This window comes from Neopsephotus bourkii, unplaced genomic scaffold (genome assembly GCF_033783945.1).
Source record: "Neopsephotus bourkii isolate Nb327-2 ecotype Australia unplaced genomic scaffold, CSIRO-AGI_Nbou_v1 NB_168, whole genome shotgun sequence".
Lineage (NCBI taxonomy): Eukaryota > Metazoa > Chordata > Aves > Psittaciformes > Psittacidae > Neopsephotus > Neopsephotus bourkii.
In genome coordinates this window covers 17,926,142-17,946,618 of record NW_026900684.1, presented here as the reverse complement: position 1 = coordinate 17,946,618, position 20,477 = coordinate 17,926,142, and the positions used below count along the sequence as shown (strand labels likewise).

General features: G+C 39.4%; 2 protein-coding genes across 2 annotated transcripts in view; one reads left to right on the top strand and one right to left on the bottom strand.

Moving 5' to 3' along the window:
* LOC133223575 (uncharacterized) overlaps positions 1-20,477 on the bottom strand; it is a 51,143-nt gene that overhangs the window by 7,801 nt on the left and 22,865 nt on the right. The gene's annotated exons all lie outside the window — the stretch shown is intronic.
* The window catches only part of FHIP1A (FHF complex subunit HOOK interacting protein 1A), a 50,114-nt gene that overhangs the window by 15,911 nt on the left and 13,726 nt on the right, over positions 1-20,477 (top strand). The window contains exons 4-6 of the mRNA XM_061374258.1: positions 1,981-2,139; positions 8,360-8,446; positions 17,706-17,873. Coding sequence (XP_061230242.1) covers positions 1,981-2,139; positions 8,360-8,446; positions 17,706-17,873 — 414 coding nt within the window. The remainder of the gene's footprint in view (positions 1-1,980; positions 2,140-8,359; positions 8,447-17,705; positions 17,874-20,477) is intronic.

The window sequence follows — 20,477 nt, the reverse complement described above, 5'->3', positions numbered from 1 at the left end:
AATAAATCAAGGAGACTGGTTTGCAGAGAGACTCACAACTCGATGGAGAGAAAGAAACTGCTGGAGATGCTTGTAAATGAGCATGTAGGGTTGACATGACAAATACTGGGAGAAGTTTAAAAGGACACTGCTGTGGGTGCAACTAAAAATAAAACTGATCTTGCCCTTCCAGGATGTGAAATCGTTCATTTTCTTCCCTCTCAGTTTTTTTGTGGGTTGGTTAGTTTGTTGTTGTTTTTTTTTAAATTGAAGTTTATAATTTTACTGAGTAAAACTCTGTAATGTAGTCTGTATGTGTGCATTGCTTTATATGCCAGCTTATAGAACGTGAAGAGTTCTGTTGGTAATTTGAAATGGTAATCCTGTTTATACCATATGCTTCTATGAAATTTTTCAAATACTTCTTACCTAGAGGGATGAAATTGATTCCTGTGGCTACTCTCTGTCTTACTGCTTTAGAAACCGAGCTTCACAGAGACATTTGTTTGGTATTTCATAGCAAAAATAAGAGCTTTTTAAACTTCACAGATTTTAGCAGCCACATGTCACTTCTTTCCTCAGTAACTCAGACAAATGGAAGAATTACTCGCTTTAAGACATTGACTGATTCCGAATTCACTGTTCCTCTTAGTGAAGAGTAGTGTGTTTTGTTCAAAGTAGTTTTCTTGTGCTTAGGGACTAAAATTCCATATGAAGGAAAAATGTGGATAATACTCAGCTCTGAAAATCAGATTGCTTACTGAGAGGGTGAGTATGTGTTTGTGAATAACAATTACATTTTAAACAATTGAAAATCAAATATGCATTAATTAACGGGTTGCAACACAAAGGAAATTTCAAGTTTGCTCTTCAGTATTTTTTCCTTCCTAGAATTATCTGAAAAATGGGTTTTAGAGTGTAAGTGTGTGAGTTATATATACAGATAGTTCTATAGGCCTAGTAGGAGCTTCCTGACTTTCTGTTTTGTGCTTTTCTACCATTGGAGAGAGAAAAGGAAGAAAAATATTCTGGAAGAGTCTGATTGTACAGAAAATACTTTGCTCAACAGGTTTAGCTTCTTAGTGTTTTAACATATCCCCACCATCTTTCTTTTTGCATCTATGTATACGTCTGTATATAAAAAAAGTAGCACAGTGTGTTAAAGCACTAAATTTTCCACAGTTTTTTCCCCCCACCACCCTGTCCCCTTTAATGTTTGGCTTAATTATGTATGCCAGAATAAATCTGTCTTCAAAATTTAGGAATGGAAACCATTCAGAAAGCCAGTCTTTGCCTGGGTTAGCAATTATAATTGATTATGCTTGCATGTGGTCAAAACCTGATTGCCCCTTCTGTGAACCCTTGGTCTTTAACCTGCACATTGTCAACTGTTTGTTTTCTAATTAGTAAGACATTTGTATTTCATCTGATCTTTGACTGTCTAGCCCCGTAGATGCCAAGTAGGTTTATGGAGAAAGAAGAGTCTGTTGAATGAAAGCTTAAAAAGTTTCCATCAAGCTGAGTCTTAACATTCTCATAAAAATGAGAATCACCTAAAAATTATCCTAAAGTCTAAAAATATTTAGAATTTTTCCATCCTCAAACAAATTTAGTAATTCAAAGCCTGGCCTGAAACTAGCAGCACTTTAGATATATTGGGTAAAATTTCAAAAACCTTTTGGAAATACACTTTTTAAATTGCAACTAAGAATGTGATCTTATCCTTCAGTGATATATTCTACATAAATCATCTGTAAACCTTGTAACATTTTTCTGCCATCATGTTCTCCTAAATACCAGCTCTTGAAAGAAGGATATATGGAAGGCTCTCTAAAATATTCATGTCTTTCTGCCATGGCACTCTTTCAAAAGGAAATTGAATTAGTCTCAACAATCTCTGATGTTACTAAAATTAGTAAGAGTATCCATTTTTGGCATTTCCGTTCAAACAGATGAACAGTTGGAAAGTTAACTTATTTCTCTTCTGTTTTTGAAATACAGGTGTTAGCAACAGGACTAAGTGGCCTCTATTCGTCTTTGCCTACGAAGTTGGAAGAAAATGGAGAAGAGTGGCACTGTCTGCTGAAAGATGACTGGCTCTTGTCACCAGCCCTTGTACAGTTCATGAATTCCCTTGAGTTTTGCAATGCTGTGATACAGGTAATGGAGCAGAATATATTCTGCAGAAGATTGTAATTGCAGAGTTTATTTACTGTTAGTAATGGCATAGAATTTTTAAGATACACTAAAATAAGTTTCTTATAAAATGCATGCTTTGTGCTATTTGTCCTGGTTATAAGGGTGAATTAATATGTTTTCTGTTTTCCGGTGATGAATGTTTCAAATGAAAGCAGTAGATTTATGTGTTTGCTTGATATTTCAATATGTAATTGGGAGGATTTTCTGGGTTAAAAAAAAAGAGTTTATTGTATTTTAATACCACAATGCTAAAACTAAATTGAATGCCTTCACAAATGAGAATGTAGTTTAGTTTTTCTATATTTAAGCACTGAAAAACATTCTGTGTTTCTCTAAGCCCTCTTAATGGTATCTAGAAGAAAATAGTCTGTTTGCCTGTTCTCAAGTACTGCATAAGGAAAGCTTTCCAAGCAGAATTTAGGTGTCTTTGGAGAAATATACATTCATTTTAGATTGGCCTATTTTAGAATCATAGAATAGTTAGGGCTGGAAAGGACCTTAAGATCATCTAGTTCCAACTCCCTGCCATGGGCAGGGACACCTCACACTAAACCATGTCACCCAAGGCTCTGTCCAGCCTTGGGTTGAACACAACTTCCCTGGGCAACCCATTCCAGTGCCTCACCACCCTTACAGTAAAGAACTTCTTCCTTATATCCAATCTAAACTTCCCCTGTTTAAGTTTGATCCCATTCCCCCTTGTCCTATCACTACAGTCCCTAATGAGGAGTCCCTCCCCAGCATCCTTATAGGCCCCCTTCAGATACTGGAAGGCTGCTATGAGGTCTCCACACAGCCTTATCTTCTCCAGGTGGAACAGCCCCAACTTTCTCAGCCTATCAATTTTGATTCCACTTTCTGTTCTTAATGACCATTTCTTAATTTCATTTTTTTTTTTCTTCCCCTGGCTTTGATCCCTTCCTTTCTTTTTGTTTTTCTCTGATCTAAACATAAACTGAGATTTTTGTGGTTTTGTATTGTTTTTAAGGCTGGTAAATCCTATAGAAACTTTGTCCAGTATTTTATTAAAACGTGACACAAATTCTAGAGAAACTGTGGGTTTATGTATTACTTGAAGAAATGTGCTGAATAGGATTGAAAATTTAGTCACATTGTTAAATAGAAGATACATTTTTATGAGACATGCAAAATACAGTGAAGTAATACTGATTGACTCTTAGAGCATTGAACAGGGAAATAATAGCAGCTGTCATTCTTTAAATGCAATATAAAGATTTCTAACATGCATGTTTAAACATGAAAAGGAGACAATATTAATTTTGGTGTCTAAGCAGAGTTTTTCTCAGATCGACATTTCCAGGAGGTCATATTTGATACCTTCTTAAAAAATTGATATGAAGGTTACCGCAGACAAATTAAAGCACACATTATTTTAAACTTAAAATGGTTAAGAACTGTCGTGGTTTAAACCCAGTCAGCCCCACAGTTTCTACTCCCCCAAGCTCCCGGACGGATGGGGAGGAGAATTGAAAGAATGTAACTCCCACGGGCTGAAATAAGAACAGTCCAGTAACTAAGGTATAACACAAATCACTACTGCTACCACCAATAATAATAATGATAAGAGAAATAACAAGGGAAGAGAATACGATACCACCTGCCGAAACGAGCCTGATCAGGAAGAGCGTGCCCTTCCGAGTAACTCCCAGTTACCTCCCCGGGCATGACGTGCTGTGGTATGGAATACCTCTTTGGTCAGTTTGCTTCTGGCCTCACCTCCTCCCTGGCAGAGCATGAGACTCACAGAGTCCTTGGTCAAAGTAAACATCAGTGTTATCAGCTCTGTTCCCAGGCTGAAAGTCAAAACACAGCACTGCACCAGCTACTGAGAAGGAGAAAAATTGATTGCTATTTTTGAACCCAGAACAGTATCCACCCCTTATTCCGTACCATTCACATCATGCTCAGATCCCACATTTTCAATATACCATTGGTCTTACATATATACATCCACATACACAGAAAGAGAGAAAGAGATCATTTCTTAGTGCATATAAGCATTCAAAAGGTCTTGCGGAGCCAGCATCTACTTTTCCACAGACAAACAATCTAGATTTCATCTCACAAAGTGTCCCATCTGAAGATGCAGTTGTAATTTCTGGTAAGGGTATTACAAAACCAAAGTTATCTTATTATTATGGAATGGGTTGCCCAGGGAAGCTGTGAATGCTCCATCCCTGGCAGTGTTCAAGGCCAGTTTGGACAAGGCCTTGAGTGATACGGTTTAGAGCGAGGTGTCCCTGCCCATGGCAGGGGGGTTGGAACTTGATGATCTATCTTAAGGTCCTTTCCAACCCTAACTATTCTATGATTCTATGATTCTATGGACCAGTCCCTATAATGCTGCTGAGTCCATTCAGTCCGTGATGTCAGGTTCCATCTCCTGTAACAGTCTTTTGGGGCAGGAGAGGCTGTGTGCAGTGTTGGATCATTGCCTGCTGATGCTGATCATTCCTTTACTGCAGAACTTGTCTGCTTCTGTCAAAGTCCATTCTCTGTTGGGATGATGGTTGAAGGGAAGTCAGGGCCAGTTGCTGGTGACCTGAAGACATCTAGTTGATGGGCTATAAAAGTATTACACAGCAGGCAACAGCATACAATTAAATTCATTGGCTGTTCTCCCCTAAAATCTAATCCCCTTGAGGTACACATCGGACTTCCCCATCTTCCCACATTACCCATCATGTATATCCGGGTCCCTGAGCAAAAGCAATCCCACTCGTGGGTTTGCCTTTACCTGAAGCAGGAATAACCCAGATTGTCTTCCCCAGCAAATTCTTCATGTGCACCACAGGAACTTTGTCCTCCTCTACAATATTTAAAAGTTCCGATTGGGCTGGGCCAGCTCTGTTGGCAGATCCTCTGGTGTTGACCAACCAGGTGGCCTTTGATAAGTGTGTATCCCAATGCTTGAAAGTTCCCCCACCCATTGTTTTCAGTGTAGTTTTTAACAGCCCATTGTACCGTTCCATTTTCCCAGAGGCTGGTGCATGGTAAGGGATGTGATATACCCACTCAATGCCATGCTCTTTGGCCCAAGTGTCCATAAGGTTATTCTGGAAATGGGTTCCATTGTCTGACTGCATTCTCTCTGGCATGCCGTGTCACCACAAAATGTGTTTCTCAAGGCCCAGGACGGTGTTCCAGGCAGTGGCGTGGGGCACAGTGTATGTTTCCAGCCATCCGGTGGTTGCTTCCACCATGGTAGGCACATGGCGCTTGCCTTGGCGGGTTGGTGGCAGTGTGATATAGTCAGTCTGCCAGACCTCTCCATATTTATACTTCAGCCATCGTCCTCCATACCAAAGAGGCTTTAACCGTTCGGCTTGTTTAATTGCAACATACGTTTCATGCTCATGAATAACCTGGGCAATAGTGTCCATTGTTAAGTCCACCCCTTGATCACAGGCCCATCTATATGTTGCCTCTCTGCCCTGATGGCCTGAAGTGTCATGGGCCCACCGGGCCAAAAATAATTCAGCTTTATGTTGCCAGTCTAAGTCCATCTGAGCCACTTCAATCTTAGCAGCTTTATCCACTTGTTGGTTGTTCTGGTGTTCCTCAGTGGCCCAACTCTTGGGTACATGGGCACCTACATGGCGTACCTTCACCACCAGATTCTGAACCCGGGAAGCGATATCTTGCAACAGGGCAGCAGCCCAGATGAGTTTACCTCTGTGTTGCCAGTTGCTCTGCTTCCGTTGCTGCAACCACCCCCATAGGGCATTTGCCACCATCCATGAGTCAGTATAGAGATAGAGGACTGGCCACTTTTCTCATTCAGCAATGTCCAGGGCCAGCTGCATGGTTTTCACCTTGGTAAACTGACTCAATTGACCCTCTCCTTCAGCAGTTTCTGCAACTTGTTGTTGAGGACTCCATACGGCTGCCTTCCATCTTCGATGCTTTCCCACAATACGGCAGGACCCATCAGTAAACAAGGCATACTGCTTTTCACTTTCTGACAATTGATTATATGGTGGGGCCTCTTCAACACACATCACCTCCTCCTCTGGTGACATTCCAAAATCTTTGCCCTCTGGCCAGTCCATGATGACCTCTAGAATTCCCAGACAACTGGGATTTCCTATTCGAGCTCATTGTGTAATTTGTGCAGCCCATTTACTCCATGTGGCATCAGTTGCATGATGCGTAGAGGAGACCCTGCCTTTGAACACCCAGCCCAGCACGGGCAACCGGGGTGCCAGGAGGAGCTGTGCTTCAGTGCCAATCACTTCCAAAGTAGCTCGAGCCCCTTCATAGGCTGCCAATATCTTTTTCAATTGGGGTATAGCTGGCCTCAGATCCTTTGTATCCCCGACTCCAAAAGCCGAGGGGTTGACCTCGAGTCTCCCCTGGAGCTTTCTGACCAGGGGCTCCGGGTAGGGCCATTCTCCCCAGCTGCAGTGTACAGTATATCTTTTTACATCTGGCCCGGTCCAAAGTGGTCCAAGGGCCACTGCATGAACTATCTCGCGTTTAATTTGCTCAAAGGCTTGTTGTTGCTCAGGGCCCCATTTAAAATCATTCTTCTTCCGGGGCACATGATAAAGAGGGCTTACAATCGAACTGTAACTTGGGATGTGCATTCTCCAGAGCCCCACTGCACCCAAGAAAACTTGTGTTTCTAATTTTTCTGGATTTTTGCATTTGTGTGGTGGTGAAATTCCAAAGTACTGTAGGGGCCCCCTGATCTAGGTACTTGCCTGTACTATCCCACACACCCTGCCACTCATGGCTGTCCACTCTCAGGGAAAATCTCTTGGTCCTCCTATATTGTTGTTTAACCCCTTACAAGACCCAAACCTGATTCTGGTTAACTCTTGAAATCAGACAAAATGGTCGTGGGCAAAGCACACTCTATGCATGCCAACATGGTGATCCCCATCACAATCAGCAAACGGGTCTCAACAGTATTAAAAGGCCATTCAAAAACTTCAAACTCTCAAATGATGCTGTAAACGGGGTTGGGCGGGGTTGGGCGACTGGGAGGGTAAAAGAATGTCTCCTTCACAGACTGACCACCCGAGAAGGAGAAAAAAAGATGCATAATGCTGCCGCTAAACCCAGGACAAGGATCTTCAGCTGACATGCAGAAAAATCTGTTTCTGACTGCTGCTTAAGTGTGTATAGTCTTTCCTCAGCTGAATTAAAAGTTCAGTTGGTGCAGGAATTTTTGTTCCATGCATGGCATGGTCCTTATGGCGTGGCTTGTTCTGTGTTGACCTAAAAACTTTGGCCAGACATTAAAAAGGGACAATGTAGCCACTTGCCACTTACTAGTATTTTTCCTGGATCACAGCAAAGGATGGGTAACCCTTCTTTCCCTTTCCAAAGCAAAGGTTAGACATGAAAGGAGGTCCAGGAAGAACTGAAAGTGGGAAAATGTATTTGTGGCCACATGTAGGCTGTGACACTCCAGTCTCTGTGAACTTCAAACAGAATATAATAACTTACAGTGCTTCTGAATGGAATATTCTTTTTCTTCTATCAAATTTTTTTCAAATGCATGAACTGGTGATGTGTTCTCTTTGTGAAAGCAAAATGAATGCTTCATTATAAAAGTAAATTTTTGGCTTCTAATAACAGTTCATTTCTTAAAAGCTCTGACCCAACCTGTTGAATGAATAATGTAGGTCTTGTTTTAATCTCTGTTCTACAATGGTTGGGAGAAAAGCATACGAATAATATGTTGTTACCCCATAGCTAGAGAGTGCTTTGGTTTATCCACTCTTGAACCACAGGAAAGCAGCTGTTCTGCTTTTCCTTCTTGTAGGAGGACAAGTTAACAATGGCAAATCCACCTTCAAGTGACCCTGACGAGGTTGCAGGAGCTAAATTTAGAATCTCAAATCTTCCTTTGATGCATGGGTATACACGGTTTTCTGTCCATCCATTCATCTTTGTCAGCATGCCGGGAGATTGAAAAGCCCTGTTCTCGAACTTTGGCAGGCTTACTATAATTAAACAGAGTTTGTATATTTCTTTGAGGAAGGATCTGTAAGAACTTGAATCATAGTAAATGCTGGTAAGAAGAGTGAGTGAACGTATCTTGTTAAATGGGAAAGGATTTTGGTAGTAGTTAATAGTAGTGTGTACCTTGTGTTATTTTAAATCTTACTGGAACTGTTATTTGTCTTTCTCTCCCCCATCCTTTTAGGTGGCACATCCATTGATACGTAACCAGCTTGTCAATTACATTTACAATGGATTTTTGGTGCCAGTAATGGCTCCTGCGCTCCATAAGGTCAGTGGTGTATGCAAGCAGGACAGGATATAATAACAGGCAAAAAGCATTATGGATGATCTCTGTGTAAAGATACAGTTAAATGTAGTGTCAGTAGTGACTTCCATATAATTAAGAGTCTAGGCTAACTTTCCATCTTTTTATTCTACACTTTCTGTTTACACTGTAGTGGGTATTAAGCAAGATACAGGTATTTCTGAAAAGGTTTAAAATTAAGTGAAATGAAGAACCAAAACATTCTTGTTGCGCTAAGCTGACATATCATCAAAAAGGCAGTGACCTTTTAGGCAACATGTCATCATGGCAGACGTGTTTCCCTGAGGATTATTGTTTTCCAAATGAACATTTTCCAAAAAGAAAATGCCCACAAGGAAAATGTTCAGTCAGGGAATATTACACTAATTTTAGCAAGGTAGGTATTGTTTTGTAGCTCTTCATCACAGTTGGTAAAGCTACTTTGTAAAGTAGAGAAGAAGTAGAGTTTGGTATGAATTTTATAATGTAGTAGGGTACAATTTATGTTGCTTTGGAGATAAAAGTGATCACTTTGAATTTTTGGGGTTATCTTTTGGCAAAATGTGTCACTGATGTTGGTGAATTACCTGGTTTTGGTTGTGGTTTTGGTTTTTTTTTTTTTTTTTTTTTGTTTTAATCTTTGTTTTTGGGGGGTTAGACTGCAGCAAACTACATTTCCAGCTGTTGCAGAATATGTCAATTAACAATCTTGATTGCCCTGTGGAAAGAGCACATGGCGGGAAAAAGTAGGAATTGCAGAGAGTAAAAACCCATCAGAATGCACCAGGAGAGGACTAATAAATTACTTTTTGAAGGTCTACTAATTTTACTAAGCCTGCCAAGCAGAAAGCAGTGCACCTGTTCCATTTTCTGAGAAGCCAGTGAAACACCGTACCCTGCTTTCTAAGTCTAGAACTTGGCAGTGGACACAATTCTTCATGGTAAATAGTCACCAAGAAAATAATAAGCAATATGGAGTCTCCTTCAATGATTCGGCAGACTTCAAGCGTTTAGGAACTTGGCAAGGGCTGACATGAAAACTGGCCGTGATCCAGATCAAGGTTGTAGTCAGCCATTCAGTTAGTTCACCTCCTTACCTGGCAGTAACTTTTTGTATTTCTGTACCTTGACTTAATCCCTTATCAAGACTGGGAATTAAAAGTGAAAATCTACCCAGTTTTATTTAGGTCAAGGTTATGGATAACAAGGGTGATAACAAAATGTAGCTGTGGGATTCTAGTCTCAGTGGGTACCGGTTTTACTTCTGAAGCACTTAAGACTAATTTTAAGTTGCTTTGAATAGTACCATTTTTTTATACCTGATGAATGCCATTCTTATTGGTGAGTAAATCTGCTAACCTGCTATTGGGTTGATGATTTCCCTATTACTTAAATCATATAAAGCATGCTGTTTTGATTACTTTTTTTTCATACAAGGAAAATTTTGTTGAACCTCGTTTATATACTCTGAATTTAGGTTTCTCTTAAATGGAGACGTACGTGAGTTTCAAGCCTAGATCTTTCCTGAACCCCGACATTGTTTGGTGCCTTGTGCTTCTAATAATAAACCTTTCCTTGATTAATATGAAGTTTGACTTTTTCCTCTTTAAAAATGAATTATTTACGTGTATGAACTTCAAATGCATTTAATGGAGAAGATGGATTGCACCATCTAGTGGATCTGACACAAGGCTCTCGCATATCTGACAGCACACCTCATGTATGTCCAGTTTCTTTAAATATTTCCTAACTTGACTCCCCTCCTCTAAGGGTAAGTCTTCCTTGCTCTGGACTTCCACTCTTACCTTAAAGACCTGGGAATACCAAAGGCAAATCTTGCCAGTAAAGACGAAGGTGAGGAAGGAATTGAGTACTGAGGCTTTTTCTGTGTATGTTGTCCCCAGGTCCCCTTCCCACATTTAGCAGTGGGCACACATTTTTCGTACTGAAGCTGTTCTTCAAGTCCAGCTGGGCTTTGGCTTTCCTAATCCTTTTCCTGCACACAGGCAGTTTTTCAGTATTCCTCCTGGATCATCTATCCCTGCTTTGTCTACTCCTTTTCGTGTTTCAGTTTTGTTAGGAGCTCCTAGTTCATCCATGCAGACCTGCTGTCACCTTTCATTGACTTTTTTTCTTCCCTCCCCTCCCACCCTAAAACATTGGAGTATCAAACAAGACTTTTGGTAGAAGTCATATCAAAATTTAAGTAAGCAGAATTTCAGTGAAGTAGATCAGAATTTCAGCATGTGGTCCAAAGCTTTGAGATACATATATGTGTGATCTTGAAGTGTCAGCTTCAAGTGACACCTTTATGGAACTGTGTTACACATTTATGGAGCTGTGTAGTAAGCTCTGCCTTTTTTTATTTTTTGCAGATTGTCTCCCCATACATACTTACTATGTACAGTTCCCTTTGTGACTGAAGCGGTACAAGAGTGTTGAGATGTGTCTCTATGAAGAAGTCATGGGGTGGGGAGACCAACATTTTGGTTGATATGATTTTTTTAAATTATTATTATTGTTCTTTTTTTTTTATGGTGTTATCTCAGGAAGATAGTATGGACTTGATAAAATAATTGGTAGTTCAGGTTTTATGCAGTTAAGAAAGTTTCAAATTGATTGGGCTAGCTAGTTGGCTTGAAATAACCTGTTTTTCACACTGAGCTCTGTGAAGGTTATTTATATAGCAGATTAACTGCACTGTGCTTAAATAACCCAAACATTCTCAAGTTTATAACTCCCTAACTTCATTTCTCAAATATAAGCATCCTATATATAGCGTGTTCTTGTATATTTATACCTGGTCTGTACTAGTCTTGTCACTTTGTGTGGGTTATTCCACCTACATGTGTAACGAGCGGTTGACAAATACGTATCTCAGAAGCTGCACATTGCTGAAGGCATAGACAGATCCCTATGTACTATGTAGCTAGGGACACGCATGAGCTGGCTGTGCTGGGTAGCCCTGTCTTGTCCTTTAGCTGTCTGGATTTTATTATACTTTTTACGAAAGAGTAACCTCCCTTCTGATATCTGAGTTTCAGGAGACACTGAAAAGAGTGAGTTAATGACATGCTTCAGTGGGGTTACACAAGGTCATAAATCCCTTGTTTCTGTCAAAATTCAGTTAAAACCAGAAGGAATAAAATACCTTGTCTGTAAAGATACAGAGCTAAATAGAAGGTTAATTTGGTAGTTTTCTTTTTGTAGAAACAATCAATTATTTAAATTTTTGCCCACACCATCTTTTATCTTTTGGGTATAAGTGTCTGATCAGATACTCTTAATTTTCTTAAATTAAGACTACCTGTCAAACTCTGCTCTTTATTTGAAGACTGGCATTTTTTGATGGCATGTCAGTTAAATCTTGAAATTAGGCAGTTGTATATGTTCTTCCTTAGATTTTGGTACTAAGGAAAAAAATACTTGAGAAGGTATAATTCTGTTTGAGCACGAAGCCATACCATTAAATTTCTGTGACACATTTCATTGGCTTTTTCTTGCTTCACTTTCAAAACTAACATTTTGATGCTCTATCAAAAAAATATAAGGTCTTCTGGGGCCAAATTGTACATGGGTCCAAGTAATCAAATAAACCTAATTTTCTCTTCAGTAAAAGCCTAATTTAAATCCCAAAGTGAACCCAGAATAACCGTATTGAAATCTGTTTTACTAGTTCTGATAGAGGCCATATTGCCTTGTTTTATTCTTTTTATATTTGTTAGAGAAAGGGCTTATTTACCTGATTTTTCGGGTAGTTGCAGCACTACTGTGGAAATCTGAGAGTGAAATCCTTTCCAGAAGGTCTTTAATACATATATCTTTTGCAGTCAAAACCATGTGCTACATAATTAGGAACCACACTGTGGTGTACATATAAATATTATGCTATCTTTGATATAACTCAGATTGGTTATATGCATCTCTTTACTGTAAGTGCATATGATTTAACTTTAATTTGGCATTCAGGGAATTTGTGTGACAAAGATAACTATTTAGAACATCTGGAGTGTTTCTGTAATTTATGTTATTTCAATTTACTGAAGATAGTGCTGAAAATTTGACAAATTATGTGCTAAAAGCAAATTTTTTATGTCTTATCTTTTACTGTTTTACTGTATGACGTTTAATTGCTAACTATGATATAATTATTTTTCTACTTGGAAGGCTTTGATCTGAATAATGGAAAATTGTACCAGCTTTTTAGTGCAAAATGTTGCTGTTGGCCAGGTGAACAGAACTGCTCTGTGGAAGCACTGGCATGATCCTGTCAAATAAGCTCTGTCAAATGGACCTCAATTCTATTGTGCACTAACCCATCTAAAAGCAAACCCCTAACACAGTATGCTACTCTGATAATTCAATAATACTTGCTTGATGATTACACAGCTCAGCTAGAGGGAAATGACCTGTAAATTATACTGTACAGATTAGAAGGAGCATCTTTATAAATACCCCACAAGACTGTCAGTTCCCATTTAGAAATAATGCCATCTTTCACCTTAGTGAAAAGCACTTGGACAGCTGCTGTTAAAAAGCGTAAACCAAGTGTTACTGGTAAACTTTGAACAGTCTCATGCTTTGGAGAAGCCCATTAATAGCTGCAAAACTTAATTATGCTAGCTATGGAGTGGATATATGTTAAAGGTGCCTTTCAGTTTTGGCATCAAACACTGCAGTTGAGTTGAATTTTAACCTGGTATAAACTGAAGCAGTTTATAAACATAAGCTGGGGGAAGGTGAAGCAGTTCTGTTCTGTTTTTCCCAGTGTGCAGACTTTCTCTGTCCCTGATCCCGCTTCTCCCCCTCTCTTTTTTCAGTACAACTGTTCATATGGGAAACTGATTGAGGTTAAAACCCACCTTTATTTCCTGAATAGTTTTAACCTGAAAACAATTCACTGTGTAGTGAAGTGAAGCAGGAGCCCTTTGACAGCATAAGCAGGGGCCAAGAAGTTGAAAATGAATAGAAAGCAGAAGAGTGTAGAAATGGTTAGGTTTTGTTTATCAGTGAAGTGGGCTTATTCAGATTTAAACTACTTGTGGATCTAGTGGTTAAGTTCCAATAAGAACATTCACTGTCTCTTCATGGGCAATATGAAATCCTTACAGGAAGGGAAATGTGAAGGGAAGGAGGAATCATGATAGCTATATTCCTGTAAGAGGGCATGAAGCTGTAAATTAGAAATATATTGTGTGGATCCCAAGGGAAAATAGCCAGTAATAAAGAATCAATTCAATTGGTCTAACACAGCGAGTGTAATATATTAAACTGAACTTGCAATGACAGTAATTTCTGCCTCTTTGCTATTACTTGGCACAGTGACTTATAAAAGCTGGATCTCTTTACTGTGTTCTGCCTCACCATCTAATCAGTCATCAGAGGAGGTGAGAGAAGATTTGCTAAAAATTATTACATAATTAGAGAAGGGTATTACAAGGCTAAAAAGGGCTTTCTCTCTTCAGTAATCTCTAGTCAAATATCTGTGTGGCTATGAAGACTCTCGGGTAGTCCCTTCTGCAGCAAATTACACCTTAGAAATATCTGTAACAACTGATGGTTGTATAAAAAAACATGGATGAGTTTTTTCTTGATGCTATCTTCAGACAGGCATTTAAATTTGTATGTATGTTGGAAAAAGAAAAATCCAGAAACTTCTAATTGATACAACAGTGAATAATGAAAATAAAAAAGATAGAATACTGGTTGAATTAATACAGTGGATATGGACTTTTTTTTTCTTTTCCCTCATTTTTCACTTTCAATCCTACAGTGTTATCCTAGGAGCAGAGATATCCCTGGTCTTTGCCATGAATACTAGTGCAAGGGCTGTTGCTGGTGAGCTTTATTTTTGCTGGTTTGGCAGTGGTGAATTTAATATTACTGAAATACCTGTATCAAAAACATAGCTTGAAATTGACTTATTTAACAAAGGGCTTCTCTAGAAAACTACCATGACTTAATTTAATTAATTTCCCTTTGTTTTGCTGTTTTTCTTGATACTTGAATTATCAGAGGTGAAAATTTTTCAAGTTAAATATCAGGTTTGTGAACGTGTGTAAGTTTTGGCTTGCTTTTTATCATCCTTTCAAAAATGGTCGATTCTGGGTGCTAGCTAAAAGCTTACTTGGGCGAATTATACTGTAATCAATGTTTACAGTGATCTAAAGTTTTTGTAAGCTGCCTCAGGATTTGACTGTGGTGGACATGCCTGACACGGTTAGTAAATGTTTTGTTCTCTGGAAACATTTGTTCTTTTGTTGTTTACCTTAGTATTGCTTTGAATTTATTAGAAAGGATTCCCCTACTTCCCCCCAAATGTGTCTCATGAGACATTAATTTAAGAAGAGACAAGCAGCAGGGAGTCAGAATGAAGCTTAGTAGCATGGATTTGGTATTGTAGAAAACAGAGGTCTTCAATAATAACTGCACAAATGAGTCTTACTTTCAGCACTTGATGTATTATGTATAATGCAATCTGTAGAAGAGGTGTACAGAGTTAAAAGGGGTCTTGCCAAGGCTGGGTTTTGCCTAGCGTAACTGATTTCTCCAACCTAGTTAATTGCAAAAAAAGTGAGCTCTCTAGAGGCTCATTCAGAGCAGGCTTATGTATCCCATTGAGTAAAGGGAAAGTGAGCCTTGTGGAGCTAAAATCAGCCTTTTTGAATACTTCTCTAGGTGCCTCAGATCTTCAGATCTTGCAGTTAACGTCAGATCTGGTAAAGGGGAGAAGCAAGCCAGAATACATGGTGGCAAAATAAGATGTAATTGTAGAAGCATGGATGCCCACTTGCCAGCCTAGTTAATCTTTTTTTCTAAGCTGCATACATTTCAAATGCCAAAAAGCAGTATTTTTTGTTTGATTTGCACTTGTGAGGAAGCAGAAGGATGATCTTTGTGCTAGTCTATATGGACAAGTTGCACACAAAGGCACATTGAGAAAGCACTGGAACTTCTAGAATATGATAGCATTGAAATTGCTTCTACAGAGTTAACTTGCCTGCTTTGCATGTTGCACAGTGAGCTGTGAAATAGGTCCTAGCTTCAGTTGTTGCTAAAGTTTGAAGGAGCACTGTGGATGAGGTAAGTTAGGGTGTTTTCATTGGAAAATAAAAAAGGATTCTTATAAATCCATTTAAATCTTGACAAAACTTAGTTGTTTTCCCTCTTTCTCAGAAAATGTTTAAGCAGGTTCAGCAACTTCTTTCCCAGGAACTAAAAATGAAGTGTAATATGGCACTCTGCACAGAAAAACCCTCAATACAGAGAATTAAGATTTAACAAGGTTATAAGCAACTCTGTTGTGAAGTATTTGGGCTTCATTACTAATTGGTTGGTTCTTCTACCTCTGTTTAGTGGTATCAGTGAAGTGCTGGTTTAAGATAAACATGATTTCCTTTCTTGTCTAGTCCCTAAGCTGTCAGGAGCACTGAATATACTCTTGAAAACAAACATTTGTTTACTTAAAGTAGTCTCTGGCTGGCTTTCTTATGCTCTTTGTTTCATTCATGATATGCACTCTGAAGAGCATTTGGGTTTCTCTCACTGATATGAATGTAAGATGAGTTGTCCAAAGAGCACAGGTTTTAGGAAAAGGTCACTGGCCTTGTGAATCCAGTGGCTTTTCTTGCTTTCATTTACAGCTTCAGGATTTTAGATATAGGCCCATTCCTCTGCTGTCAGCAGACATCTGTGAAACCTGCAGGCCAAGAGCATACTTGGCTTTCCCCCATAAAGGATGAAGGAAAAGTGACACAGAGACATAAATATGTATTACTTCTGTCTGGCCTTTCCTTGGCAGAGGGTCTAAACTCTTCGATGAACTGTATGCTATCATAATGATGTCACATGATGGATTTCTTGGGCTTTGGTTTTTACAGCTTGCTGCTGTAAAAAAAGCAAACAAAAAAAAAAAGCCAGTTCTCAGGGCAACAGTCAACAGCTTCCACACCTTTTGGCTATTGCAAAAGAAAAGGAATCTTAGCTCCAAGTGGAAATAATTTCCTTTGTTTCACAACTCCGGCTTATTTCCTGAGCAGGTTTTTGGTCATTGAAATGTGGCAGTAGTCCTGGAAAAGTAGGGAAAAGTATGCTTCTGTCTGCTCTCCTCACTGGTGCTCACTCTCCATAAGGTCTGTAGGCTGCATACAGCATTCCTATGTTCTGTGTAACCAGCCAGAAGGAGCCTGTGATCTTAAATGCTTTAAAGAGAACATTTGCAGCATGACATTGCTGTGTACATGGCTAACATGCAGCATAATAGAACAGGGATTTGAATATTTACAGCATGTTACGTAAATGTTGCCCTTCTGAGAATTTTCTAAATCCTCTTAGCTCTGAAGTGACAGCTTTGAATTTTTTTCTTCTTCTTTAATAAAATCAGTCTTTTCATTTATCCAGCTAAGTTTGGTAAACAAAGGATGTTTAATACTTCCTTTCATATAGCCAGATTCTTGTGTTTAAGGGTTTATCTTTGTGGACTTAAGCTTATTATGTTCCTGGGTAACTATTTTTAAGAAGCTGACTTTGCAACAGCAGGACGTGGTGCAGAGGTGGCCTTTGGAATTTCCTGTGCTTTGCCAGTGTATGCTGTGAATAGGATCCAAGGGATTGCAATAAGCAGAGAAGTGTGGGTTAGGGTATGTGAGTGTCGCATGGATATTTGAATTGTATTTTGATGTACAAATAGTAGATTTTGGTTTGTGTATGTATCTATATACATACTCCTCTTAAAAACTGAGTAAGATGAATTGTGCTGTGGGAGAATAAAAAGGAGGAAAACTGGAAAAATTCTGGATAGCTATCAGGATTTTCATTTGTTTAAAGCTCTAGAACCATGGGTTTGTAGTGTGCTTTGTGCTCTGGCATTTGTTTTTTATAAAGCGGTAGATTTTCACATTAGATTCACAACAGCTGAAAATGCTTCTGAAGGATGACAGAAATGTGATGCAAAAGAGCTGACATGGGCTGAAAGGTGATGGGGAGCCTGTAGCATGATTTGCTCTTCATATTTCAGTATGTGTGAGGTTTGGGGTGTCAGTTTGGGGGAAGTTGTTTTTTTTTCCTGGGGAAGCAAGACAGATAAGAAATTGGTTCAAAGTGCTCATGAGCCATTCAGAAGCATGCTCTCTGTCTGGTTTTGTGGCAATGTTACGTATGGAGAATTTAGAGTGTTTGCCAGGTACATAGTTGCAGAGGACGGGTGGTTATTTTGTGTTTGCATTTACACTATTTTTGCTTGCAGCTGACTGTGGAAGAGGTGATGGCTACCACTGCATACCTGGATCTCTTTTTGCGTAGTGTTTCAGAGCCAGCCCTCCTCAAGATTTTCCTCCGGTTTATTTTGCTGCACCGACACGAGAATGTGCACATCCTAGATACACTTACTAGCCGAATCAACACACCATTCCGGGTAAGACAAGCAAGAAGGAAGTTCAGGTACTCAGCATGGATGCAGGTTAAATATTTTAATGGGAGATTCTATATATTCAGTTGGTATCTGTTTAACTATGAATCTTCTCCCCCCCACCACCTGAATGTGTGATTTCTTCTTCTGTGTGTTTTATGACATTTAACTACCACTGTACTAAGTTGATAAATGTGCAAGGTGGTTTCACGCACACAGGAAATGGGATAGAGGGAGATGAGGGCTTTTGGAAGTCTGGATTCTCCTAGAAGATTAAAAGTATTGTGGATACTGCTGAATTAGTGCTGCCATAGATAACTCATCCTGGGACTTATAAACATATTTGTGATGAGGAGCATTTTTGATCTTTGGAGTTTTGCCAAGAAAAAAGCCTTTCAGATAGCCCCTCTGGGAGATGATGGGAACCCTTGTAAGGATGTCTCCAAATTGATGGAAATTGTGAATTGTAGTATTGCCAGTGTATTTCTCAGGAATCAAGTCTATATTATTGTAGCATGTTTACTTAACTGTCATGTTGCCTGCTTTCTTCTTTGATTAAAAGAAGGTGCTTTCTTGTCAAAGTGATCAGATTGCTGCTTCCTTTTCTTTGCCTTCCCTCCTGTATGTAATAAGGTTTATCTCAAATTTGCACTGAGCCCCTTTTCAGCTTAGGCACAATGCATCACAGTGGCTGGAGAGCTTGTTGACAGAGATAGTAGAGTTACCTTTGCTAACAGTTGGATCTTCTGGCGGAGAAAATGACTACTTGTTGCAATAGACTACTCTCCTGAGCCTTGCTTTGCTGGCAGTCTTGGCTGGGTCTTGTGCGATGCACAGCTTCATGGATGAAATAAGAGTAATATTTTAGTGCAGGTACAAGAGAAGCCAGAACACCAGCATGTGCATTAAATTTGTCTATTAGTAGTTTCATCTGAAATTTGTTTTGAAATGTGAGTACATGCAAGTATAGTTATATGCTGCTGCTACTGCATCCCTAAGATGGATTAACTCTGAAAACCGAAACAGCTTCTGTCAACAAAAATGCAAATGCTGTTGTCTCTGCTAATCATTAATTACTGTTCCATAGGCAAACGCCATGGGAATTGTAAAGAATTCTGCAGCCCTGAGCAATTCAGAATCCCAGCCAAAATGGTTTGGTGATGCTAAATGAGTTTTCTGCAGTATAGCTTGGCCAAGTGCAAAAGTCAGAGCTGCAGCCTTCTGTGTGTTTCTGTAGCACAAAAGCTGCATACGTTATTCTTGATAAAAGTACTTATTAATAATTCACAGGGTTAAACATATGTACAGACCGGTGGCCAAAAGGACTTGTAAAAATATGATCCTCTTTGTCTTCTGGGTGTATTTGAAATCTTTTCACCAAATACAGAAATAGACGAGTTTTATTTAATTCAGCTGATTCCTGATTTGCAATATGGTTGCAAAGACAAATGAGTAATGTTTCCCTATAACTGCAGGAAATTTCTTAAATACAGGAATGTTTAAGGCAGTAGCAGTTTTTTTTGAATTCTCACAGAATGAAGAAGAGTTAGGCTTGGCTCTCGCTAAATTTTGCAGAGGAAATGAGATTTTCTGTTTTCGCTTAATGTCCCCTGGCAAAAACACACCTTTTGTGCAAGGATGTGACTTCTTCCAAAAGGTTGTTGTGAAGCTCTTCAACTCTGCCCCCACGTTCTATCAAGTGAACTCCAGTTCTGGTTGTTTCTTCCTCTCTTGCCTTTTTACTTGCCTCATCTGTTTCTGCGGTCATGAGCTCTTTGAACTAGGTGTTAGCTCCTAGTACAAGCAGTAGGCAGCGGTGGCAGGGCAGTAAGTTTGAGCTCTGATTTGCATCCCAGCAGGCCAGTTCATGAGCATTCCCCATTTCTCTTCTCTCTGCTTATTCCCTTTCTTTTGTTGTATTGTGGGTGTTCTTCTTACCGAACTAGGGAAGGTACCCAAAGAAACGTTTGCTCTTCAGAGGCTAAGTGAGGTTCACTTAAACTTTGCCATTTAACTGTTTCACAGAGATACCTGCCACACAAGGCAAAATATATGTATGTTCCTGTGCTAGAACAGAGCGTTTTAACAGTGGGAGTAAGGGGAGTGCATGCAGAGGAGGAAATTCCGTACTGTGGAAGAGAAGCTATGCCCAGGCAAGATTTAATCATAAATGAATTACAAAGAATGTTCAGTAACTAAAAATATGAGGTGGACAAATATCTGCAGCTTTTTGCTTATTTTGCTGTATCTCTTTTTTTTAGTCACTGAAAAGTGCAAATAATTCCCATATTAATTATTTTCATTTACATAATTAATATAGGGGGAGGCAAGATTTAAACACTAACTTGAAACTTTAGGAAAGGGTCAACTTACACTAAATATCTCTCACGAGAGTCAGCCTGGTCCTGGTGTCTGAGCCAGCTGTGAGATACTGTTTCCATGAGCAAGCAGCACAGGAGAATGTGCCCGAGAAAATATGCACTAAGAGGCAGGGGGGTAATGGCACAGTGGCCTGTGAAAACCAGCAAAAGCTTACAGCTCATGCTTCTACCATTTTGGGTACAACTGCAGTCTAGCAAGCCCCTGGCAGGTAGAAATGTAGTATATGAT